Source organism: Mya arenaria, chromosome 12 (genome assembly GCF_026914265.1).
Source record: "Mya arenaria isolate MELC-2E11 chromosome 12, ASM2691426v1".
Taxonomy (NCBI): domain Eukaryota; kingdom Metazoa; phylum Mollusca; class Bivalvia; order Myida; family Myidae; genus Mya; species Mya arenaria.
In genome coordinates, this window is record NC_069133.1 from 32,961,125 (window position 1) to 32,988,489 (window position 27,365).

At 36.4% G+C, this 27,365-nt stretch overlaps 1 protein-coding gene and 1 long non-coding RNA gene across 2 annotated transcripts; one reads left to right on the plus strand and one right to left on the minus strand.

The window, feature by feature from the left end:
* Positions 1 to 7,187: 7,187 nt before the first annotated feature.
* LOC128210268 (uncharacterized) lies at positions 7,188 to 25,853 on the minus strand. Its single transcript, XM_052914493.1, has 4 exons — positions 25,475 to 25,853; positions 11,788 to 11,937; positions 9,219 to 9,384; positions 7,188 to 8,015 (listed from the first exon to the last, which is right to left on the minus strand). The coding sequence occupies exons 1-4, from the start codon at positions 25,704 to 25,706 to the stop codon at positions 7,958 to 7,960; spliced, it is 606 nt and encodes a 201-aa protein (XP_052770453.1). The 5' UTR covers positions 25,707 to 25,853; the 3' UTR covers positions 7,188 to 7,957.
* Positions 13,122 to 17,159, plus strand: LOC128210269 (uncharacterized). The gene is made up of 2 exons (XR_008257132.1): positions 13,122 to 13,491; positions 15,488 to 17,159. It is a non-coding gene; the product is annotated as an uncharacterized LOC128210269 (long non-coding RNA).
* Positions 25,854 to 27,365: the final 1,512 nt, after the last annotated feature.

Below are 27,365 nucleotides of genomic sequence, written 5' to 3' on the forward strand. Positions count from 1 at the left end.
ATTTATTCTTTTTTCGAACACTTGACAGAGAATCAAAGCATGGTCATACCATTCCAGACCACTGGCTTCTTTCCATATTTTTAGGTTTAAAGCTAAATATTTAAATTCGCCTAGTCCTTTGTATAGATGAAACTTGACGTTAATATTGTATTCTTTTATTCAAACGTGCTGTTGATTACTTTTCTTTCAGATCTCATACTCCATAACAGTAGAAACTGTTAATTTTTAATCGTAATGACTAATTATTTAAAAGAATTGATTGTATTTTTTATTGCGTGGAATTTGCTCGCGTGCCCTACTGCGTTCGTACAGAATAAACACAAGAAACAAAAATGCGATCAATCCTTAAATGGCTTGTGATTTAAAAAAAAAAGTGCGGAACATGTTGGATCTATACTTGATCATCTTTTTTGTTTACATTTTCACAGCATTGTGGGTACTCGTACACCGGGTGTAATGCAATGTTAACATAAACACACGATAGCGCGATATAAAAGTTTAAATTGAGGATCCTAAAGAAATATATCGGGACCTTGAATCTAACGATGTCGAGTGAAACTCCGAGCATAACATTGTTTCAGGTTTACTACATAATTATGCAAACATTCACATTTAATCATTGGTATATAAACATAACATTAGCAGTATTGTGTTAATATCATGTGATCTACAGTTCCCATGATGTTTTGCGCGAAACTTAAAATAGGTAAATTCAGGCCTAGTAGAAATTGAATATCAGTTGTGTTATCTTTAAATGACATGAAGTAACATTTTAATGGTAAAGAATTGGCGGAGTGAGAGTAGAGAACGAACTTTCTTAATAATTATCATATTACATCAGTTCATATTACTGTCTTCGAATGCTGCCTCATTGGCTGACACATTGTCAACGCAAAATCTGACGCAGGGAGTGTGTTCCGGATAAGTGACAGTAGGCGGACGTTTAAACACCCGCGAAAGTTGAAATTATTAATGATTAAGCCTAGCACTTAATGATTGCATATCTGCACTTCCATTGGCTGAAAATGTAGGTTGTATTCTGAAAAATGAAAGTGAGACAGTGCGATTTTGATTTGTTTAGCTTGTTGTTAATGTTTTCTTTCGAGTGAGACACTTTGAGAACAGAAGAATGAGCATTTTGTTTTACCCAAAACCTTAATGTAATACTTTTATTGTTGTAAACTGTTTTTGATTTAAAAAATAAAACCATTAACAACATAACTAGTGTCCCGCGTGTTGTACGAAGTCATTAAAATTTCTAAACAATGAACCAGGAGAGTTACTGTAGTTCCCTGAAAGAATAATGTAATATGGTAACCTTCATCAGTAATGGTTTTCTAATCAAACGATAAATAACTCTTAGCGAACTGTTTTTATTATCTTCGACGATTTATTGTCTACAGTCATTGCTTAAAACATAGTTCCGTATCTTCTTAACATATGTCGCTATTTGTTTATTTACCAGAACAAATTGTATTTAGATAAACGAGCTGAAATGATAATGGGAGAATTTCCTACAAAAAAGCAAGTATGTGCATTTTGCGAACAACTCAATTATACAGTACCTAATGGGCCCGTGGTCTTGGCAACTACCGATGTACAAATTACTAACAAATGACAGAGTCAGTGAACTGCGCATGTGGAAGTGTCAGCCAGTGATGGTAATTTATACACATTGCACATATAGTATATATATACATTATAACAAGGCCTCAAATACCGTTTTTCAAGTTTTTCAAGGAATGCGAAAGTCTGTGGTCGTTACTTTTCGTTTTCATTACTTGAATATTGAAAGTTTTATGGTTCTAAGCTATTTAAAATGTTTATCCATCTCTGCATGATATTGCAACCAATGGAAATGTCCTAGTGACACAGTCTTAATGTGAAATATCTCGTAATTCAGAGATTCTTGGTCCTTATTTAGAGATTCCTAATCACGATAGTATCTTCTAATAACGGGAAACTATTCTGTAATTAAGATACATATACTGAATCCTAATCACGGAACTATATCTTTTAATTAGGACTAAGTATTACATAATTAGGAGATCGTTTCTTCTAAGTACGAGATAGTATTTCCTGATTAGGACTCATCATCTCCTAATAAGGACTAAGTATATCATAGTTAGGATGCAGTCACTCCTTATTATGAAATAGGATCTCCTAATTATGAATCCTTATAAGGACTGGGTATCTCCTAATTATTATCTCCTGTTAACGCGATATCTTTAAAAAAAATATAGTCCGTGCAACTAGTACGTTTCCAAAGCCACCCACAGTACTGTGGTCCTTATTTAATACAAATATAAGTAATAAATGTTTTCACCATGGTTGTGAAAATAAGCACTTAAATAATTTCCCCATAACTTTTCACCATTACAGGTGCCATCCCTTTTTATATGTCGCAGAAGCACATGTATTTCCATAACCGACACTAAATAATGAACCGTTTTGCCGTTGAAAAATGGGGCCACAATAGCACGTGACTAAACCTTTGTTGTTGCTAGCACATATTTGTGGGCCAATGGCAATCGAAGATTTACCCCATTTTCTGGAGTTCCATATCATTATGATGTATATCTGACGATGAGTACAAAACATTTATTGTCTTGGTGTATGCATATGTTGGCCAATGATACTAACAAATTCAAACTTTATCATTTTGCACACGCCATCAATTGATGGTGTTTAAGTACCTGAAGTATGTGAAATAACTACTGTGAAATGGAACAATTTTTAGGCACTGTAAAAAAAGCTCAACTCTTGCAAGTAATTTCGAAATTGGTATATATTAATTTTATACGACAAGAGAGTATTCCTAAGTACCTATCTACTATTTCAGTTACCTATGCGCAGCAACCGGAGAAGTTAACAATTCGGACTCGAAGACAGAGAACGGTTCCTGGGAATGAAAACTGTACTGTCCTGTCCGTAACGCTGAAACAGGCACTGGTCCGCGAAACGACGGGTTTGATTAATGTATGACCCCCAGCCTTGACTCTCCAACATCAGGCAGGGAGAAGCACATTCTTGGGTTGTGGTCTGAGGTATATTCTAACATTTAATAGGCTAGAAAGAGCATAGTTTCAATAGTCATAATGTTGAACGTTGATCTCTAACATGTCGTAATTCGGAACACTTCGGCCATTTTCCACCAAAAACAACCTCGGATGTATATCATCTGGGGCGGTTTACATATAAGAAATCATAACATTTAACTATGCTGCCAGTAGATCGCATACTAATTTCAATTTAGCAGTAAATCATTTTGCGTTTACTCTTGGAAATCTAATTGTAAATGCAATAATTCACTTCAATGGCAATCATTTTAAACATATGTATACAAATTACACATTAAAAGACTACAGTTAATTAAAATTTTACTAACTTCTTCTACTGATATACCGGCATACATCCGAGGTTGTTTCGATGGAAAATGACCGAGGAGTTAAAAAATGACATGTCGTTTTATGAAAATCTACTGACTGTCTCAATCATTCAAACTATTGTATGGGTGGTCTAGTAAGCATGCTTTTTCAAATGAAAATGAACAGTTTTTGTGAGTGTATCTCTTAACTGCGTCGATTTTGTAAACATTAACTTTATTTTTATTATCAGTGTGTACAGTTTTAAAGATGGGAATGATAATCAACTGTTCGTAACAATTACGGTGACACTGTTAAGTAATGTATTTGTAACTTGTAAAAAAGAGACCAAGAATCAACTTTCAATGATGTTTTTTCTATCGCCTAATGAGATGGAAAGTGAATAAAGATCACCGGTCTCGTTTAGTTTCCAGCAGATAATTTAACGACTGATGAAAACGCGAGAGGCGATATTTCACTTGAGCGGTGAAAGGTGGAACTAATATTGTTTCAAGAGCCGGAAAACGCAGGCGGCCCGTTGAGAGATCCGTATATTAGCGAAGAGTTTGGGAGTTGAAAATGTCCATATGTGAGATTTATATATGAGAGCCACACATACAACAACAGTTATCGTCTGCACTTGCAGACTGGTTATGAGAAAGACAACTTTTTAGTCCTTCGTTCCTTCCTACCAACAAAGTTTGAGCTTTCAAAAATATTGAATTCCAACTTTTGCTAGTTTACATATCCTAGTTTATAATATGTACGAAATAACACTCAGTCGATGAATATCTACCATTTTGCACGTTCAAATAACATCAAATTTCGAAAAAGGAAGAGAATAAACTACGTGCGACTTTCAGAGCTGTTTTAAGAGCGCCATCGCTCCATGCTGTTGTATTTGGGAACAAAAACTGCTTTGATTATTGTATCAGCAGTCTTATTGTTTGGCAAAGTAAGTCTTAACATTTGGGAAGTAAATTTGTGTATTTGTGTGCACAAAATTTCGATGACGTCACTGAAACATGAGCACCTTTTGCCCACAGCCCTTCGAGGAAAATTCCACACTTATCAAAACTTATAAAACACACACATGTTATTTAAGGGATGAATTGCGGGGATGATGTCATTATCGGGGTATGAACGCAATTGGGTTGGTCAATGTGTGTGGAGTCCGAAGGATGATATCAAAGAGTAAAACATTTTATTAAATAATTGTCCTGAGATTCGTTACAGAAAAATAACTTTTTTTGGTTCTGATCTGGTTTATTGTCCTTGAAAAAACACAGCGGTGACATCCCTTTCAGAAAATCACGTGATTAAAATAGTATTTAAACAAAGATTATACTGTACGAGGGGTGATACAGAATTATATATATTCTATACTCGTATAGTTGAAATCCAGCTATGGCAGAAATCTTTTCTGCGCTCGTCAAGGGAGATCACTGTGTAGGAGATTGCTTTAGAAAATGTGTCGGCTGCTAAACGCATTACCGCACTAAAGATGAACGATTATGAAAAATCGCCTGAAATGAACCAAAAAGAAAACTGTGCTGGATTTCTATTTAATGAGCAAACTCTTGGTATTATTTATGAAGCGTAAACATAGCTATGTGGCAACCGCTTTGGAAAGGATCAGATCCGCTACTCGTGTGTCTTTCTGATCACGAAAAACACGATTTTTAGTGGTGCGTGACGCGATCTGAGACTTACCGAACGACAAATATGTTTTCTGTAGAAATTCTTGGAAAGTGTTGCATTTATAGAGATGTTTTCTTAATTGCATTATAAGATGTTTATCTAAGCTCATTAACAGATGTGATGTTACTGGCTGATAGTTGTGTTTGGTAAGGTATAAACGAACGAGATATTTCAATCGCAGATTAATTGCTGTACTGTATGAGAGGCTGTGGGGATTGTCACAATATGCCCATACTTGCAGATATGTCAATACATCAATAACCTTTCAATTGATACGTAAAATGTATTTCACTCCAATGGGTTGGTGATGTCGCATTGGTTTATGTGCAGTGGATAACACGATATCGAGTACGCCATTTTATTTCTTTTATATACGGGCGTCGTTGTTTAGTTCAAATCTTTTAAATTTACAGCATTTTTTTCTCAAGCACGAAAAGGCATTTTAATATGGCTACGAAAATAGTGTCATATTTTAACTAATAACAGACTTATTTTCTCATCATTTTTTTCCTACATACTTAGAATGCGTCCATCTCCAAAACTCGTTAAACTCGACATATGTCAGTAAAAAACGTACAACAAAAATAGGAGAAACAAATACACAAATGTAAAGAACAAAAAACATAGTATTTTCTCGTGTAAATGAACCAATTGTAAAATGTATGGCATTCTTTGATAGTCAAACCATAAAATAAAAGATAAAACCTTGATACATAAACCATCCAAAAACACATATCTCAATCTGATAAGTTTTTTTCAGAACCCTCGGGATTACAAATCCTTGCTTATTGCTACACGGCTGGGCTAGTTTGATTTCCCTAGCCCTAATGCTACCGAAATATAATTACTTTTACATACAGCCCAGTCCGGATAACGTTTCATTCGAATTGCGAGAAATTAGATTTAAACACTGGCTATGATATTAATTTCTTGTGCTATGAAAATGTTATTTGGATATCTTTTTGCATCCTGGAAAAGCCATCAGATTTTATCTTCTGGAAAGTTTCGAATGAAAGACCGCCTTATCGCCGATAAAACATGAATGTTTTCTCATTACTGTGACTAATGAAAAAGATCATAACATAGAGAAATGTAACAAGATGTTGTAAACTAAGGCTAGTAAAGGTGCTGTTTTCAGCTGCTCGCGTCTCTCATCAGTAACATTGACGATACCCTCACCAGTGTCATAAGACTCATCCGCGAAGTCCAAGGGACCGGGGAAAGTACCTCGAACCTCGGAATATTCGAGCCAAGCGGGATTGTTAACCTTCATTATAAAGAAAATGGTCCTTTACATCTTGTTCGAGCCAACAATGAATTCGAGCCAAGCGATTTCGAGCCAACGGGGTTCGACTGTATTTATAAACGTCACAAATAGTAACAAATTGATTTTTTTTCTGAATTTGGTGTTTATTTTTAATACTGGCTAAGGTTTAATCCACTCAAAAATGTAGCAAAGTAACGCAATTATAACACTAAGATATTTCAATTTACGACTATAATAGACTAAGATCTTTATTAAAACGCCCCGCCCCCCCCCTCCCCACCCCCCTCGGGTATAAGGTAATACTTTTTACAGACCGTTGTTACACAGCCGTTTTTGTACGATATTAGTATGTTATATCAGTAGTCTTCAGCTCCACTACTAATCGATGGTGCAAAGAAAATGAGCTGTGGGCACTTCCGTGGAGCAGCTGTTCCTTTTGATTATTTGTACACACGTGAGTATAACTTGCATTTCATTTTATTATTTCTAAAATTCGTAGAATGTGGTTATGTGTAAGAACACATTTAAAACAGGTTGAATACGATTCCTTTAAACTAAATATTAAAATAGTATACTGTAGAATAGTGCGAACTAGTTTGTGTACCAATATGTGATCTGTGCTGTTCAACTATATATATATATATTATTCTTTATTTTTTTACTTTTAAGGATCTTCAAGATTTTTTGTCAGTTTTAATGATTTCTTGATTAAAATTATCACAAATCATTCAGATCCTATACAATTATGGTACCGGTAAAATTGGGTAATCAAAATTCCTTTAAGGGTCTTATCGAAAACAATATTGAATAAAAAGGAAATTTAGATTATATATTCACAGAAAATAACATTTTTATGTTTTCGTAACCATTTATTACCTCTCATTCCTGTAAAACTGAAGAAATAAAACAATATAAAAATACGAGACACAACATTGTTCAAACGATAATACCTGACTATAAGCATGGTTAACAACATAAAATACATAAATAAACTATCACGAAACTTTATCAATAATATCAACATGACTTGTAAGAGACATACAGTGAAGACTTATTTCATAAGTAGTATACTGAAACAATGAGGACAACTGTATATGATTATCAACCCGTTCATGTTCATCGTTCAGCGCCGTAAAACATGATATAAACAATGCTAATATTACCATAGAACCTTCTCCGTGGAAGGCACCTTATATTACTGGAACTACACACTTCTGTTCATCACATTACGGTACAATGCACAGTTCATAAACAGCTGAGAATATCCGTTTGTTGACCGACACTAATTGAAAGAAAAAAGAATTTGTCTAAGGGAAACAACCATACTGAATTAAAATATTCGTAGTCATCATACGTAACCTCCCTTAGAACCAAGACCGCAGTAACCCACAGCTTCTTTAAAAAATAATTAAAGTATTCTGTTAAGAGGTATTTAAACATAATTTTGAGAATTCTCGACTTCGTTTGAAATGCTGTAATGATTACGGTTTTTTTTTTTTAGATATGTAGTATCTACATTGTTTAATACTAAAAAATACATCAACATATAGAATGAGTTTTAAAAAGAAGTTAAGACACACTAGTAACCACACAAGTTTAAAATGGTTGTATTCGCTAGATGACGTCAATTCCCCTGGGAGAGAGCCACCCATGTATCGCCCTGCTCGTGGGCTTTATCAGTTCTGAAATAATGAAACACATACAAAATACATGAAACAAAATATACTTTTTATAAGATAACAGTTTATTAATCTTAAGAAAATATGTTAAAAGGGGATTTAAGCCGCGAGTTAAACTATGCCTCTTCGCTTTGTTTTACGAGGAAATGATGAATACAAGTTCTAAAATAGCCATAGAAAAATACCGGTCGTTCAATTTATACGGTGAACCTTGATGTAAACTCCAATGTTGCCGGGAGGGGGGGGGGCGTAAATAAAAGAAGCGTACCGATTTATCAAAAAGGGGGGTCGGAAGTGAGATGAAAGCTCGCATCTAACTGATATGTTAAAAGGCGGATTTCAAAAAGGACCTGCATGTATTGTGACATGGCTTGACATGCGCGAAAGACTACATTCTGCCAAAGAAAACTCATCAACTGATTACTTCAGCTATTATTTAAACTGAAACAATGTAACATTGATGATGCTTCGTTAATTGCCATGGAAGAACTTATTTTAAACTCGCGTAGATGTATAAAAAAGACAAGGACTTAGGTCAAAATATTTCCCCGTGTTACAAGGTTGCCCACAGGGCTGGAAGTGTTCGTCGATTATGTACCTCGTGTTTAGCGATGGGCTTAACAGACAAATAGAACATAGTGGCTCGAGATTGTGTCCTTATGGCCGAAAAATGAATTCCCTAACTGTCAAAGATGAACTTTTATTATTCTCGAAATCAGCCATGGACCAAATGTAGACATATGTTTTCAATATGCCAGGACATGGAGATACAACTCGGACGAGGTATTTGCCTCTCAGCCAAATTGGCGTTGGTTCGAGCTCCACCAAGGAAACTTTCTCATGGCCTCTCAAAATAGACTACTGTCTAGGACTGGTCTGCACAAGCGGATTCATGGGGGGGGGGGCGCACCCGGCACGCGCCCGCATCCCCTAAAATCGTCCAAGTTTACTTTTTTATTCCAATAAAGGAGAAGAAAAGTAATAAAATACGCCCAAAATGCACCATTTCGGACTAGAAATTGTTAAACTTTTCTTCGGGGAGGACCCCCAACCCCCCCTCCCAACACTTTTAACCAAATCTGGATCCGCCCCTGTTCTTTACCCAGGAAACGGATACATGAACATGATTTGATGAGCTTTCATCACAATCGAGCTAAAGAAATTAGTATAGTATATGTGAAACGAAGGAGTTTTGATTGTGTATACCTGCATTTCTCTATGAAGGTCCAAGCGTAAAGTACGAATCCCGCCAACTCCACAGCGCTGCCAATACCCAAAATGACTAGCGAGTACGGCGTCTTCATGCCTCCTTTATCGTCGATGTCTTTGTAGTCAATGACTGTCATTCCGATCATGACGAACCCTAGAACACCTGGGGTGGTAAGATAAGAGTTTAAGACAGGAGCACCGCGGAGCGAGCGATAACGGCCGTCCGTTCGTTTTAAGTCGAACAAGGGGCCTTACTCGACAATGATTAAAACCAGACTTATGTGTGTATTGTCTTAGGCAATATCTAACCCAAGGTTCATTTGAATATCTTAAACAGTTTCAGAGTTAAAGATATGCTTTAATTTTTTACACGTGACGAAACCGCCGCCGCCGCCGACGCCACCAAGAATATGACAATACCCTGACTGGTTAACGTTGAGGACACAACATTACGCCACCAAGAATATGACAATACCCTGACTGGTTAACGTTGAGGACACAACATTACGCCACCAAGAATATGACAATACCCTGACTGGTTAACGTTGATCACACAACATTACGCCACCAAGAATATGACAATACCCTGACTGGTTAACGTTGAGGACACAACATTACGCCACCAAGAATATGACAATACCCTGACTGGTTAACGTTGAGGACACAACATTACGCCACCAAGAATATGACAATACCCTGACTGGTTAACGTTGAGGACACAACATTTCGATGATATTCCAAAGCCAATTACATTGTAATTTTATAGTAATTTCTAAAATTATGCGACTGTTTTATTCTATAAGTAGATGGTGTAATGCTGTGGATTGGGGTTTGGTTGTTTATAAGGAATCTTGAAATTTGGTAAATTCTGGTATAAAAAACATACGATTCTGTAAAAAAAACATACGATTCTGTAAAAAAACATACGATTCTGTAATATCTAGTTTTTATATTTATTTAAATTGTAAACAAATGAAATGACCATTTTTGTCATTATGAAGGGCAAAAGTATCAAGTTTGAAAACAATATAGGTAACAAATGTATTATTAGGTAGCTCTCAGTGTGCAGAGTGATACTGTTCTGAACCTGTCATCATTTAGTTGAGTATTTACCACAGTCTGGCAGTGAATGTAAAAGGTCACACATTGGAAGTTTCACCCAGCGGACAATAAATAATGCACATAGCAAATTTATACAAATAAAATGAAAATGAACAAAATGGTAAACTGTCAATACAATGAGTTTTACAAGTAAAATGACTTCGTACGCGATACTTGGAAGTTTCGTACCATGAAGTATTCGTACGCGGACGTTTCGAACCAATCCATGATACCAAGTGTGTTTAGACATTTCGTACCAAATGGGAAATTAAGGCATTTCCTAGCAACTCGGATATTAACTTTGGACCTTTTTCTATATTACAAATGCATCAGTTTATATACCGGAACTTTTCATAAGCTCTGACAATCTTCTCCCTTCATACGATAACGGCAGCCAAGGCAACATGACGAAGTACAATGTCATCTTATTAACCGCCCCCTTCAGTTCTTTGATCATAAAATGCTTTCGAATTATTCTAATTCTATAAAGGGTTACGAGGTCTAAGAATAATATGCTTGTTGGAAAAGATTTACAAATGTAGTAAAACCCAATGGGACTAAAGAAACACCGCTAAATTATGTTCGGAATGCCAGAAAAAGTCCCTAATTTTTATCATTATCTTTTACCGGTATTGTCCAGTTGAATGTTGTGTCGGAAAAGAAAACATTAGTCCAATAATATTTCTAATTTGTTGAAAAATGCACAAGAATTCTCATGAGATTGTTACTTTTTTGAAGAGAAAATGTGCCTTAAGATGTAACCCACAGAGGCAGGGTGCGTTGTTTTGACACAACCCTTTGATCACGCCTCCCCCCCCCCATTTTTTCCCAAAAAAATAATCCCAGGCATATATATTTAATGATGGGGATACTGTTAATAATGATAACTTACAAAAAAATGAATTTTTATTCTATTATCTTTGTAAACTTGTGAAATTATCGGGTAGTTGGTTCGTCGGATAGCATGTTTTTTGCATTTTTGGAACTGGCATTTGTTTTCAGTAAAATTGTACATTTTCTTCAAGATTGGTATTTACTATATAATGAAAGCCCAAAATTGTAGAGTTTGGTTGAGATTTGACAGAGTTATGACCTCTTTAACATGGTCATCTCAGCAAATATGGGGAAATACAGGGGCAAGTCATCACCCTTTACAACGATAATAGAATAAAAATCAAAAACAAATGTTAGTTAAACTTAATAACAGTTCCCCAATCATTATTTATAAGCCTGGATTTTTTTTTAATTGGGGCAGGGCGTGGTCAAAGGGTTGTATCAAAGCAACGCACCCTGCCCCTGTGATATAACACATATGCGCAAAATACTAAAAAGAACTTGAAATATTTTCCAAAGTGATTTTAGAACACCGTATGACTTGAAATTAAGTTTTGTTCTATGTTGGCAGCGTTTGGGTTGGCGAAAAGGTGAACAAAACAAAGACGAACTGTGCATGGCCTTAATTTACCTGCGCCGAGTGTACTGATCACCCCAAATAAGCCGTGTTCTATGATGTCTTTCTGGTTGAAGATCCTGTGTCTCGAAATAAAGCCTACGATTGGAGCGAAGATGGCAAACACAGCGGCTATACAAGACATGATCCGTACAGTCTTCAGGTCTGAAATATAAACAGTCTAAACAGTATGTTATTAAACAAATAATGTGACAAAAAATAGTTTGCGAGAGTGGTCTTTTGGTATGGTATCACCCTCAAGCCAAACAGGTCGTAAATTCGACCCAAATCAGGGGAATGTTCGCTTGGCCGCGCAAATACAATCATCTGTCAAAAATACTCTGTTTTTTTTACTCCGGAGAAAATAGTGATTCAAGTACATATACATAACTATGTATTTGCTTTACTAAAACAATACTTTAAACTAGTGTTATGTGCAATTCAAGTGACAATCGATTTGGTGTTAGATGTCATTAGTAATACATGTGGCGTTAAATTTAAATAAAATTGGCGAAATGGCAACAGTGACGGGAAAATGGCGTTCAAATAGGCGTTAAGTGTACATTATAGTTGCACAATGGCAATCGATATGGCGTTCAAGTAAGTAAGTAAATGTTTATTATAATGATATGTGTATATACAGAACAGAAAATCTCAAAATATTAAGTATAGAACAGACAACAACCGACCCTAGTCACCAATAGGAGTTTACAATAATTCAGCTTATATATATATATATATATGTATATTGACATAAATTTTGAAATTCGCAAATTATAACAATTGTTAATGTTGTAATGAGATATAAGACTGTTAATTAAACGCAAGACATTGATATGGAAAAGGTTATAGAACATACATAATATTTTTGAACCTATTTATAGTTTATACATTACACTTTTTTCTAATCAATAACGTTATTGCGAATAATAAGACATTTATAAATGAGAAAGTTTCACTCGAACAGAAAATGTGTTTCGTCTTCAAATTGCCCCATTGTCACACAGCCTACAAAGTCTTAGCTACACCGGTTCACCGACGAACCGACCTTCCTCTACTCTATCCAAAATTAAATGTAAACAATGCTAGGAAAATAGCGATTCAGTGTTAAAATTGAAAAAAATGGCAATCGATATTTTCAGACAAAATGGAGATCAAAATGGCGTTTAATTTAAACAGTGGGGGCAAAATAGTTGATCGATATAGGTTAGAATGTAAACATCATTGATCGAAAGCGATCGGTAGAAAAACTGAAATGGCGAACGATATTACCTAGAAATGAACATTGTAATATGGTGTAAAATGTTCACATTGATTATAAAAATGGCTTAGGCCACACCAAATTGATTTCTAGGTCATCGGACTATTTTTTTTTCAATTTGCCTTCCGCCCACATCATTAAAAATATGTCAAAATGTATTTTTTGGAGCGGGCATTTTTCCGTCGTATCGAACACAAATCGCCGACGTTTTTCACATTTTAGTGCTTTGTAACCTATAATCGATTAGCCGTACATCGGTCAATCGAATATACCCAGAAGAAAGATGGCAGCCTCCATGAAACTTGTTATCGCGTGCATAAATCCCGGAGAAGTGGGGAGCAGGCGGCTTGCGGAAAACTAGTCATTTACATGTGTTAATATTGATGTCCAGGCTCCTAAGGCTCGTGATGTGGTCAGGTGTGCCGAATGCCGTAAACCCAGTGTTGTGTACAGTCCAAGTAAAACAGACAGAGAACAGGGGGAGCAGGACTTTTCAACCCCAAGACTTTTCAACCCTTAGACTTTTCAACCCCTATTTTAAAGACTTTTCAACCCCTACCTATTTGGACTTTTCAACCCCTAAATCAAAGACTTTTCAACCCCTAGTTGAAATATTTTTATAGCCATATTGAAGACTTTTCAACCCCTATATCAAAGACTTTTCAACCCCTATCATTTTTGTCAGCCAGGTGTTGTCTTTTTCATTGTTTTTGCAAGAAACTTAACCAATTGTTATTGAAATACAATTAGAGATTTGTTTGGCTTATTTGTTACACTTTTCTCCAAAGTATTGGATGAAATTTACAAAGGTTTTGCCTTGATTTACTAAGCACTTGATGGTTAGGTTTTTTCAAAATAATATTCCAAACATTAACAATGGTACGGTAAAGTAAGATTTGGGTGCCTGGTTACTCTGAACATGCAATTGTTGTATTATTCTGAAGGATATTACATATCTCAACGAATTCACATATATTATGTACAATGTTATTACCATAATTGTGTTCTTTAAATAACAAATTTGAATAATTGCAAAAGAAAATGAATGCAAAGAAGAATTTACGGAACATTCTCCTTTTTGTGCCTGTAGAATGCCAATAAAAACCTGAACTTGAACATTTATAAAACTTTCATTGCTTTTAAAAAAGGTCAACAGTGGTAAGTTTTTTTGTAGTACCATATTGCTATTTCAGTACAGTTTGATTTTAATTCTTGATAATGCATTATCTAATAATTCAGAGTTTGCGGGTATAAATAAATAAAATATATTTTTTGTTTGATTTTATATTCTGAACGTTATACACAAAATGTATCAAGCTGGCCATAGTTTGGAATGATGGCCATGATATTAGAACCTTAATTAACTGTCACTTTCAAGTTACTATAACCTCAATTAAAGGTGTTATGAAGCCCCTTAATCCCTTAGGAATTTATGACCATGTCACACATGTTGCCCATTAATGAATGTGCGACCTTCATTCCATTCTTTAATTGCTTATATGAAAAGACAATACAATGCTCATAGCATTTTTTTTTTACATATATACCACTTTATAATAGAAATGTCCTTATGTCCTTATTTTTTTAAACTGAGAAATAAAAAACGTTAATAAAATCTTATGTTACACTTATGTAATTTGAAAGCATTTGGAATTCAATCTATAATACATTTTTAACATCTTTGAACTCAATGTATACTTTTGTATTTCTTAAACATTGTCTGCTAAATCATGATATTTTGAAATATTATGAATAATTTTATTTAAAGTTCAACTCATTTTATTGTCTTTTTTTATTGATGACAAAATGTTTTAAAAAAAAGTGTTTAAAAAACTAAAAGAAAAACAAACGCTGTTTCAATTAATTGATGGAGCAGTACCATGCACATAATATATTGTGTGAGGATTTCCTCAGGGAGATAAGGAAGATTTATGGCTAAATGACAGTAAATAGCTAAATGGACAGTCGAGCATTTTTTTTACTTATTTCAATGTAAACATGTAATGAATTATTGTATTATCATGTGTTTTAAGTATGTATATTTTGTATGTATTACATATTTTTTTTTGTTATATTTTTATTCTTAATGTATTCTTGATTTTTAAAATAAATTTCAAAATAAATTGTTTACTGTTGTAGTTATTTTCTTAAAAAGGTGAGAAATTAAGGGGTTGAAAAGTCTTCGTTTATTAGGGGTTGAAAAGTCTTTGTTTAAGGTGGGGTTGAAAAGTCTTAGCACTTTTAGGGGTTGAAATGACAAAGGGGTTGAAAAGTCTTTGATTTCACAAATGACAAAGGGGTTGAAAAGTCTTGGGGTTGAAGTCTGACAATTGTATGGTAAGCATAGATTTACCAGGCGTCTGTGGTTGTGACAGGTGACAATAAAGTGACATTATTCTGCTGGTTTCTGTTAGATCCAGGTATTTTTTCTTAGTTGTTATTGTTCTCATGCAGGATGCTCTACTTCGAAGGATGAAAGAGGAGAATCTGTACGTCTGTGGTGATCCCATGGCAGATGATTCAGGTCTGGTCACACTGAGGGCGAGTAACTGCACGTCAGATGTTGAAATTGCGTTTTACAGTTCAGGTTTCAGCAAAGTTGTGCCACCAGTATGTTGTTATTGTGGAACTGAAGATGAACTATTGGATGACAATCATGTCTACATTCAGGATATGTACACAAAATTCTCCAAAGTGCGTCCACTATGTAAATTATGCCATGGAAATGGCCGTGTTGCAAAAACTTGGGGAAAGAAATTCATTAAGAAGAGAAGGATGTAAAAACATTTAACTGCAGTGTAATCAATTACTTCACATTCTTGATTGTGTACAACAGTTGAATTTAATTTTGACAGATTGTATTGTAATTGTCATTGCTTAGTTTCTAGTCATCTGTTGATACAATGTTTTACATTTGTGAGCATATCATGCTCTGTGGCATTCATTTTAAGTATAATGGTTCTAGTAATGAGGCTCTAGTCAATGATTAAGTTTTGATGTTGAACAGGATTATTATGTTTAGGTTTATTGAAAATCTAGTCCCCTTAGTTTTATAAATGTTTGGTGTTAAGAGGTGAAACATTTTACAAACTTGTCAAGTATTAAAACAATAGATCAGTGATACATGTATATGTTTAGCTAAAAACATTTTAGTGACTTAAAAATGTGCAGCTCATTCAAGTCCTATTTTTTCCAGGAGAGTCTGGATTTTTATTATCTCAATTTTGGTGATTTCATTTACATTTTGTGGATTTTAAACTTAAATACTGGAATTTAAGATGATTTTCTTTCAAAGTTTGTCATTAATGTTCTATATTTTCCAGGAGTCTCTCGATTTGTATGATTCCAATTTTGGTGATTTTATTTAAATCTTTTTGGTTTTAGACTAAAATACTGGAATTTCAGATGATTTTCTTTCAAAGAGTGTTTATTGTTTAACTAATCTCCTGGTGCCATTTTCTCGAAACTACATAAGTCTGTTATAACAGGATTAAGCTATTCTGACTATTTTCATTCGTCTTTATTTCGTGTAATATTTACGTCTTTAAAAGTTTTTAAACAGTTTATGGAAGTTATATGTCTGATAATTAGGAAAAACTTTTATTCAATAATTAATATTGCTGTACAAAATAAGCTTCTTAAGCCTGTTAAGCTTAAGTTGTTTCGAGAAATTGGGGTTAGATTTTTAAAGGCAGATTTCCTTGAAATGCATTTTAAAAAGCTTAGCATGTATGGTGATTGGGCAAGTTTCATTCACCTTTTTAAAGAAAATGTGCGCATATTTGGGCTATGTTTGGAGAATTGGCATAAATTGATGATCAGATTGTTTGAATAAAATGTTTTTATTCTAGAATGTCAATTTTGTTACTTGCAAGTCAGCATTTATCATACTGCATTCAATCATAAAGATGGAACGATTAAAGAAAATTGATCAAACAAAATGTACATTGACTTGCTTTAATAGTTGAACATCAATACTTACATGAGCTATACAAGCTAAGCATTAGCTCGTTTGGAAGGACCTTTGGTGTATTGGTCAAGTCTCTGACATACATTTCATGAATTTTTGCTTTCATTTAAGCCATGGGGCAGTTTTTATTCAGGAATAAAGTAATGGCATTGTATAGACATTTCTTTTTTATGTTCATGTGGCATTTGTACCATGTTTAGGTGCAAATTTATTTTTTTTACCAGATCGCCTGTCGCTCGCTCCAATTATGAAGGAAAACTAAAAAAAAAAAAAAATTTTTTTTTCGCTCGCTCGCTTCATTTTTTTTTCAGAAAATTTCCGATAACCTAGAAATCAATTTGGTGTGGCCTTAAAATGAAACCAATGGCGTCAAATGACAATGGCTATAATGTTTAGTGTAAACAACGGTGGCAAAATTGTGATCGATATGGCTTAGAGTATTAGCTTTGTGGGGAAAAAGGAGTAAAATCTTCATCATGGTCAACAGCAGCACCATCATCCTCGGCATCATCATATTGATCAACAGCAGCATCATCATCCTCGACATCTTCATTTAGATCAACAGAAGCACCATCAACCTTGGCATCTTTATCTTGATCAACAGCACTGAGTAGCACCACCATCTTCGGCATCTCATCTTGATCGACAGCAGCACCACCATCCTCGGCCTCTACGCTTAATTAACAGCAGCACAATCATCCTCGGCATCTTCATCTTGATCAACAGAAGCACCATCATCTTCGGCATCTTAATCTTGATCAGCAGCAGCACCACCATCCGCGGATCTTCTCTTTATTAACAGCAGCACCATCATCCTCGGTATCTCTTATTGATTGACAGCAGCACCACCATCCGCGGCATCTTCTCTTTATTAACAGCAGCACCATCATCCTCGGCATCTTCATCTTGATCAACAGCAGCACCATCATCTTCGGCATCTTCATTTCGATCAACAGGAACACCATCATCCACGGCCTCTTCATCTTGATAAACAGCAGCACCATCATCCTCGGCATCTTCATCTTGATCAACAAGGCGCCATCATCCTCGGCATCTTTATCTTGATCAGCAGCAGCACCATCATTCTTCAAATCTTCTTCTTGATCACCAGCAGCACCATCATCCTCGCCATCATCCTTGGCATCTTCATCTTGATCATCAACAGCACCATCATACTTGGCATTTTCATATTGATCAAGAGCACTGAACAGCACCATCTTCTTCGGCATTTTCATTTTCATTTTGATCAACAGCACCATCATCCTCGGAATCTTCATCTTGATCAACAGCAGCACAATCATCTTCGGCATCTTCATCTTGATCAGCAACACCATCATCCTCGGCCTCTTCATCTTGATCAACAACAGCACCATCATCCTCGCCATCTTCATCTTGATCAACAGCAGTGCCGTCATCCTCGACACCTTCATCTTGATCAACAGCAGCACCATCATCCTCGCCATTTTCATCTTGATCGACAGCAGCACCGTCATCCTCGACACCTTCATCTTGATCAACAGCAGCACAATCATCCTCGGCCTCTTCATCTTGATCAACAACAGCAGCACCGCCATCCTCGCCATCTTCATCTTGATCAACAGCAGCACCATCATCCTCGGCATCTTTATCTTGATCAACAACAGCATCATCATCCGCGGCATCTTCATCTTGATCAACAACAGCACCATCATCTTCGGCATCTTCATCTTGATCAACAGCAGCACAATCATCTTCGGCATCTTCGTCTTGATCAACAGGAACACCATCATCCGCGGCCTCTTCATCTTGATTAACAGCGGCACTATCATCCTCGGCCTCTTCATCTTGATCAACAGCAACACCATCATCTTCGGCATCTTCATCTTGATCAACAGGAACACCATCATCCACGGCCTCTTTATCTTGATCAACAGCGGCACCATCATCCTCAGCCTCTTCATCTTGATCATGAGCAGCACTATCATTCTCGGCCTCTTCATCTTGATCAACAGCAGCACCATCCTTATCGGCCGCTTCGTCTTCATCAACAGCAGCACCACCATCCTTGCCATCTTCACCTTGATCAACAGCAGCTTCATAATCTTAGGCATCTTCATCTTGATCAACAGCAGCACCACCATCCTTCCCATCTTCACCTTGATCAACAGCAGCTTCATAATCTTAGGCATCTTCATCTTGATCAACAGGAACACCATCATCGCGGCGGCCTCTTCATCTTGATCAACAGCAGCACCATCATCCTCGCCATTATTAATTACTATATGCAGGGTTTTTTTAATAAGATAGGACATGCTTCATTGATCGGTGTTGAGGATTCATAGTACATGTCTACGTACAAACACATATACATGACTTGTCCGATTAGATGAGCGATTAATTTTCTCTACGCAAAGCAAACTTGTGCGTTCGCGAAATGTACGTACAAACATGCTATGTTAAACAAAGCTAGCATCTCATAGCCATATTTTTCTGATTATCGGAATATTGAAATCCGATAGTACGCTACGCTCCCTCCGCCAATTCTTCATCATTAAAATATTATTTCATGTCTTCTTACTACCACATGAATAATAAGTGACCTACATTAACCTCAGTTTTGACCTCATTTTTATGACAGAACCAGGGTTACTATATACTGTAAATTGGCATTTAATACAAGGACTGCAACAAATTCGCTTCAAGATTTCATAATAAATAATTTTGGAATCTAGGTTAAACAAATACGTGTTTCAAAAGAAGATCTGCTCATACAGGTATAAATATGTATTGTAATCCATTAACTAATTCTTCTGATCCAGAGCTTTGAAACGTTCTTAAAGGGACTGTGTCACAGATTGGCACCAAAAAGTTTTTTTCTGTAACGAATCTCAGGACAATTATCTAATAGAATGTGTTACGCTTTGATATCATAATTGTAAAAAAAAGTACCAAAATGTAAAAAAAAATTGTGTCGGAGACCGGGTTTGAACTCGCGTCGCCAAAATTGTATTAAAGCGTCTTACTCACTGGGCTACAAAGGCATGTTCTACTCGTGTGACATAATTAAGCTATACCTCGGTAATATCACGTAATAACACCGACTAGCCAATCACGCATAAGGAATGAATTCTACCTGGTAGACATACCCAGTAATCTTTTTTAATGGAAAAATAACTGCTAAACTTAAATAAATTGTAAACTATGTGATACTTCAGATAGTAAGTTTCAATGCATTGTACACATCGATGCCAAGTTTATGTCAGTTTTCGACAAAAAAAAATTTTCCGCTATTTTATCATACGTGAGACAGCCCCTTTAAACACATATAGGAGAAAACGTTGGTAGAAATGAATCTGACGTACATACAATGAACTACATGCATTTAATGTGCTCCTATATACAAATCATGTAAAACGTTAAATTATTTATCCAAGGACATTGCCAGGGCATGGTATATTTCCAACCGTGAAGTTCAAGTGCTCAAGCGAATGTTAGCAGGCGCGTAGCTGCCTTTACTCCAAAACGCCCGAGCTTGCACATTATTTTCCCGATTTTACTTTTCTTCAAATTAATAATTAATTATTTAAAGTGCATATGTATGTTTTCTGTGTATACAAGAAAAAGTTATATAAATTAAACGGCCTGTGTGCTGAGCAGATACATAACGAAATTGCAATGGTGCAGGTTGTTTCGCTCTTATCGTCGATGAGTCGACCAATAAGTCAACAAAAATGCAGGTGTCCGTATGTCTGCGATTTGTTCAACGTGGAAGTGTTCAGGCAAGTAGAATAACTAGCGAGGCATTGGCCGAACTGCTCTTGACCTACTTGATAACCGAGGAATCCAAGTCGATAAGATGCAGTCTCAGGTTTATGACGGTGCCGCATATATGTCCGGGAAACAGAGTGGCGTGCAGGCATGTATTCGTCCACGTAGTCCGTCTTCGATGTATGTACACTGTAAAACCCAGTGCCTCAATATCGTAGTCATGCAGTAAGGACCCGTGCTGGTAGGGTTTGCCTTCGACTTAAAAAGACTTAACGCCTTTGCTGATGATCTTGCTGCTGACCGTGGCGCCCAAAAGAAGCAAAACCAACGCATCAAATTCAGAACCCTATGTGGGACTAGGTGGAGAAACCGGGCCGATGCACTCACAAGTCCGCCTACAGTGTCGTAGTTCATACCCTGGAGCAACTACAGGAGGACGGCGATGACAATGCCGGCCAACACTTGGGGTCAATCATAATGTTTGCATCATTATCAGACTTGTTGTTGCAGAACATGTTCTGCAAAATACGTGCCAGTCCCTCTGTCTCACCTCCTTCATGGAGTCGACTGTGTTTATGGAGTCGACTGTGTTTTACAAGAGGCCACACGAGAAAGCCAGACCGTCATTCGCCAGTTCCAAAACAAAAGGGAAGAGCTTAATGTTTGGGAAGCATTGTTTGAATGCGCCAAAGAAATTGAAGCAGATTTGAGATGTCCCCCGTCTGGCTCAATGCCAACGAAACCGGGCAAATCCACCGGCCAATGACCCACAACAGTATTGGCAGCTAGTTATATTTTTTTATACTTTATACCTTTTCCTGGACCCTTGAACAGAAGACATGGTAGATCTCATGGTTGCAGAGTTAACAAGTGGACCTACCGCAAGGAAACCAGTCCTTCCACAAGGAAGTTAGGCGATGGAAGGTTAGATGGCAGTTGGATTCAAGTGATAAACCAAGAAAATGAGTGAAACTGTTGCATCCATGAATCCTGATATTAACCCGGGAATTTCAACAAGTATCCGGTGCTTTGTTTTGACCCCCACCCCTCTACTACCCCCCCCCCACCCTTAACCCCACCAAAAAATATCCAAAATCTCTCAAACATATCCAGATATTGTTTAAACATCATAATTTGACATTACATCCAACTTTTGACAAATTCCCATCTGTGACAAGGTATACGAGTACAAGGTAGACATGACATCATGCCTGCTTAAAATACACACATGTAAACGCCTTAACTTTAAACGTCGCCAAGGCGCTTGCTGACTCGGTGTGTAATCACGTGACTCAAAGAGGTTCTCACATGGGTCGATGCAACGCTGTTATTTTAGCCAAGGATTGCATTATCAAAATACAAGCACATCTAAAAAATTCACACGTGTAGAAGCAGAAAATGGCAAAGTATTTTATAGGCTAAGAAATATTTGCATGTTATCTGTCAAAAAAGTTACTTAGTACTAGTAATTAACGTCGCTTGGTGACCCATTTAAGTCCCATGATTCCTCACCTTGAATCTGCGCGAATTAAGCACCTGGGCAACGTTGACTGAATTTAGTTTGAAAGAAAAACAACAACACCATTTTATCGTGTGTGTTTTTAGCTCAAGGTGAGCTATTGTGATCGCCCTGTGTCAGTCGTCCGTTGTCAACAATTTGACTGTTAACACTCTAGAGGTCACAATTTTGGCACAATTATAATGAAACTTGGTCAGAATGTTACCCTCAATCAAATCTTGGACGAGTTCGATATTGGGTCATCTGGGGTTAAAAACTAGGTCACCAGGTCAAATTAAAGGAAAAACTTGTTAACACTTTAGAGGTCACATTTATGGCTGTATCTTCAGGAAACATGGTCAGAATGTTGATAATAATGATATCTAGGTCAAGTTCGAATCTGGGTCATGTACGGTCAAAAACTAGGTCACCAGGTCAAATTGAAGGAAAAGCTTGTTAACACTCTAGAGGTCACATTTATGACTGTATCTTCATGAAAGTTGGTCAGTATGTTTATATTAATAATCTTTAAGTCAAGTTTAAATCTGGGTCATGTGCGGTCAAAAACTAGGTCACCAGTTCAAATCATAGGAAACGTTTGTTAGCACTCTAGAGGTCACATATATGACTCTTTGTTCATGAAACTTAGTCAGAATGTATATATTGATTAGCTCTAGGCCAAGTTCGAATCTTGGTCATGTGAGGTCAAAAACTAAGTCACCAGGTCAAATTTAAGGAAACGCTTGTTAACAATCTAGAGGTCACATTTATAAATGTTTCTTCATGAAAGTTGGTCAGAATGTTTATATTAATAATCTCTAAGTCAAGTTTAAATCTGGGTCATGTGCGGTCAAAAACTAGGTCATTAGGTCAAATCATAGGAAACGCTTGTTAGCACTCTAGAGGTCACATTTATAATTGTATGTTCATGAAACTTAGTCAGAAAGTTTATATTGATTAGCTCTAGGCCAAGTTCTAATCTGGGTTATGTGCGCTCAAAAACTAGGTCACCAGGTCAAATTTAAGGAAACGCTTGTTAACACTCTAGAGGTCACATTTATAAGTGTATCTTAATGAAAAAGATCCTAATGTCGGTCAGAATGTTTATATTAATAATGTCTAAGTCAAGTTTGAATCTGGGTCATGTGCGGTCAAAAACTAGGTCACCAGGTCAAATAATAGGAAAAGCATGTTAACACTCTAGAGGCCACATTTATGACCATATGTTCATGGAACTTGATCAGAATGTTATTCTTGATGATCTTTAGGTAGAGTTTGAAACTGGGTAATTAGAGGTCAAAAACCAGGCCACAAGGTTAAATCATAGAAAAACTTTGTTAACACTGTAGAGGTTACATTCTCTCTTTGATCACCATGAAACTATGTCAGAATATTTGTGTATATGAAGTCTATGTCAAGTTTGAAACCGGGTATCCTGAGTTCAAAAACTAGGTCACGAAGTCAAATCATAGAAAACATTGTTAAAACACTGTTGATGCCATATTTTCTACTTTATCTATATGAAACCGTTTTGGAATGTACTTATTACAGCAAGGTAAGGTTTGCAACTGGGTCATCCGTGATATTAAAAAAATCATCCGTGATATTAAAAAAAAACTTGGTCACTAGGAAGGATCTAAGTAATATATTTTTTAATTCCAGCAGGTATAAATGTTTTGATTCCATACTTCATGATTATATGCAGATTTATTGAAAATATAATCTGTAATTTATTACAAACAAGTTATTTTAAAATCTGTCCATACAAGGGAAAGTTACAGAGCCGGACGGACGGACGGACGGAAGGACGGTGCGATTTTAATATGCCCACCTTCGGGGGCATAAAAAGTCCTTCCATGATGTAGTCAAAAGTATGTATAACAAGTATTCAATGTTCGTGCATTTTCATGTAGAACAAGTGTTTTAATCACACTCACTGATAAAATACATTCTGAATTAAATGAAACAAGTTTCATGTTTATACTCCAACCATAACAAGATCAGAAAATAAAAATGTACAAACAAAGACAAGTATGCATCCTTTCTAAGGTAGCAGACCACCAGACTGACATTTCAAATTCTCTAAAACTGTAATACCCTCAACTTTAATATTTAACATGTAGCGTTGACAACTAGTCCTAAATTTGTTTTAATTAAGTCCCCTCTCATTGCACTTTCCATCGCCTTGTAAAACACTTATTCCCTCCCCCTGTCACAATTGGCCTCGCCCTGAAAACACTTATTGCACACTTCAATTGGATCAGGTGAGCAATACAAGGCCTTCAGGGCCCTCTTGTTAAAAAAAAAAAACACGGATTACATACACATATATAGTTGTTGGTAGGTTTATTAGTTTGTCATACAATTTCAAATTATTGGTGAATTACAATTCCACATTCCACCATCACTAGGCCATTTTGAAAGTATTTGAGCTTTAGCTGTTTTACATTTGAAGAGCGATGGTATTTATATGGTTATTCTTATAGTGGGGTCCTTCACAAGAAAAGAATATTTTTTTTGTCAGGATTGCCCAACTTTTGACAAAGCGATGGCGTTAACAGCAAGTATGTGGGCTTTTCAGCAGGCTTTCATATCTACCTTTTAATAATACACTTTGTCACAGATGGGAAATGTTTAGAAATTTGATGTAAAGTCATTTTATGATGATATACAAAAATCTGGATATTTTTTTAGATATTTTGGATATTTTTTGTGGGCTGTAAGGGGTAGTAGGGGGTGGGGTAGTATATGGGGTCGGTGGTCAAAACAACGCGCCGGACACCTGTGAGAATTTCTACCGTACTTACCATTCCTCTGACTATGCCGGCATCAACCGCTACTGCTGAACGGAGCTCAGGGTGAAACACTTCCTGAGGGCAACCAGGCGAACAGGACCCTGCCTGACAGGACTACCGCTGATGCATGTGTATCGGGATGTAAACATAGAAATTGATCTTAAACACAGCCCAAAATGGCATCAGAAGTCACTATTTTCATTCTAGGGTTTTCCAAAAAATTAGGTGTGTGGGTGGGCATGCCCCCGGACCCCCTAGCGTATTCGCCTAATCCTTGCTTGAACATCGCTTTCGGTCCAGCTACGCGCCTGGTTAGTATGAATATTGAAGCATTTAAAAAACATGTCACAGCCAACAGTTGCGAATCCTAATTAATTGCTTTACTGATTAAACTTTTAAAGTCATGAAACTGATTATCGATTATAACTCACCCGGGAAGCCGATATGGCTGAAGAATATCGTTTCACACTCCGGTGTACATGATACCAGAAACCATATACCAGCGTGGATGCTGGTGTTCCCGGTCCCGTAAACCATCCATCCGGGGGTGGCCGGCGCCGCACACACGAAGAAGACGCCGGGCACCAATATAATGGCCGCTATTAACATCCGGCGAGCATACCGAGCTATGTCATCTGCTATTCTTTCACGTTCGTTTTCCATCTCGGCCTGAACACCAACACTCAGGTCAAAAACTTCTAATCCTAACACACAGGTGTTCCCACGTTTACACTTGGTTAAGCATCAGCTAGTACTAGTGACATCAGTGCATTTGCAAAACATATCCTCTTCTATCGAGGTAATGAGATGAATGGACGACGATATTTGTGAAAGACAACCTGAATATGTTCTGCATCGCGGTTTTGACGAGTTGTTCTTCTTGTGTATGTAACCCTGCAAACACTCGAGTCTCGGTTTAAATCAAAGCGCGAGGCGCTGAAAGACTATCTGCGGGCAAATATGTGAGAGTTGCAAATTTTATTTAACTATGGGAATGGGTGAAAAGCACATAAATAAAAGTGAAAAATGTGCCGACAGCGCTTTTGCCCACCCTGGGCGAAGAAATTAACATATCTATATCTTTATGGCGTCTTGTGTCATTTTGTTTTTGTAAATGTCATTTCAATCGTCGTAATCCCCCATCCTCATGTATTTAGTGTTACAATGCATGCCCCATTTCAATCGTTTCTAAAGGTTTTTCGTTGTTCTGATTAGATATCATACGATAGGAAAATGTATATATATATATATCATTTTTTTACAAACAATTTCAGCAATAATTCCATTCAAAATGCACAGCTTAACCTTTATACAATTCAGTCGACGTATCCCCATGTATTTGAAGTTACAGTAAATGCTCTTTTCAATCGCGTCTAAAGGTTTTTCGGTGCTTTGATTAGATAGCATACGTTAGACAAATTTTATGAACTTACACGTTTTAATCCTTTAAGGAAAATGATTTTATTTTTACGAGCAACTTTAGGAATAACACCTTTTAAAATGCAGAGCTTATCTGATGATCGTTTTCCCGCGATGAGGACAAACATGTGTTCAGTTAATGTATGTAGAAACTATGTTTAGAATATAGGTCAGTTAATGAAGTTGAAACTATTTTTAGATTATCGGAACTAGTCTGTTTTTATGAATGAGAATATGATTGTGCTTTTTAAAGTTTATTGATAAATTTAATGGTATTTATGTTTAATATAAGTACCTGTGTAGAAACAGTACTAGTGCTGTTATGAATGCTTCGTACTCTTTGGATGTTAAACAGGTTTAATCCGAACTACTTTGCTTCACCAAACGTATGCATGACTCACTGTCGTATCAGGGCATGTGTGCTTATATAAATTGAAAGCCTAATGTCTAAAACTATTCCAAGAACACACCGGAACGAAGCTTTTATGCAAAAATGAAAACATCTCATTAGAAATATAAACGCCTAAAATCATAGAATGAATAGTATCTAGTTATTGTGTAGCAGGTAAATTACAATGTATAGTATTTGAAGCATTAGCAATGCTAATCTGAGATACAACTATTTTAACACTAAGACAATAATCATATTTGTTTCTTATCTCATAAAAGTCAAATAAAAAATCACCATTACAAATAAGCGTGCTTCAGGGTCACGTGAGGTTTAAATAACAAATCCTGCAGGCGATGGGACACTTGCGGTCGGTAATCATTTCTGAAACATCATGGGCTAAACTAGAGTGAATATCAATACTGTATGTTATCTTCCTACCAGAGCCTCCATTACCTTGACCCTCATTAATCTGATAAATATAACGATCTAAAAATAGTTATATTCTGCTAAAA

Bases quoted from the DNA above. Each gene is read 5' to 3' on its own strand.
- LOC128210268 (XM_052914493.1), bottom strand. From the start codon at position 25,706: ATGGAAAACGAACGTGAAAGAATAGCAGATGACATAGCTCGGTATGCT. The intron at 11,938-25,474 runs GTGAGTTATAAT...TTTATATTTCAG, and splicing joins CAGCCATATCGGCTTCCCGG to ACCTGAAGACTGTACGGATC. The intron at 9,385-11,787 runs GTAAATTAAGGC...TTACCACCCCAG, and splicing joins GATCAGTACACTCGGCGCAG to GTGTTCTAGGGTTCGTCATG.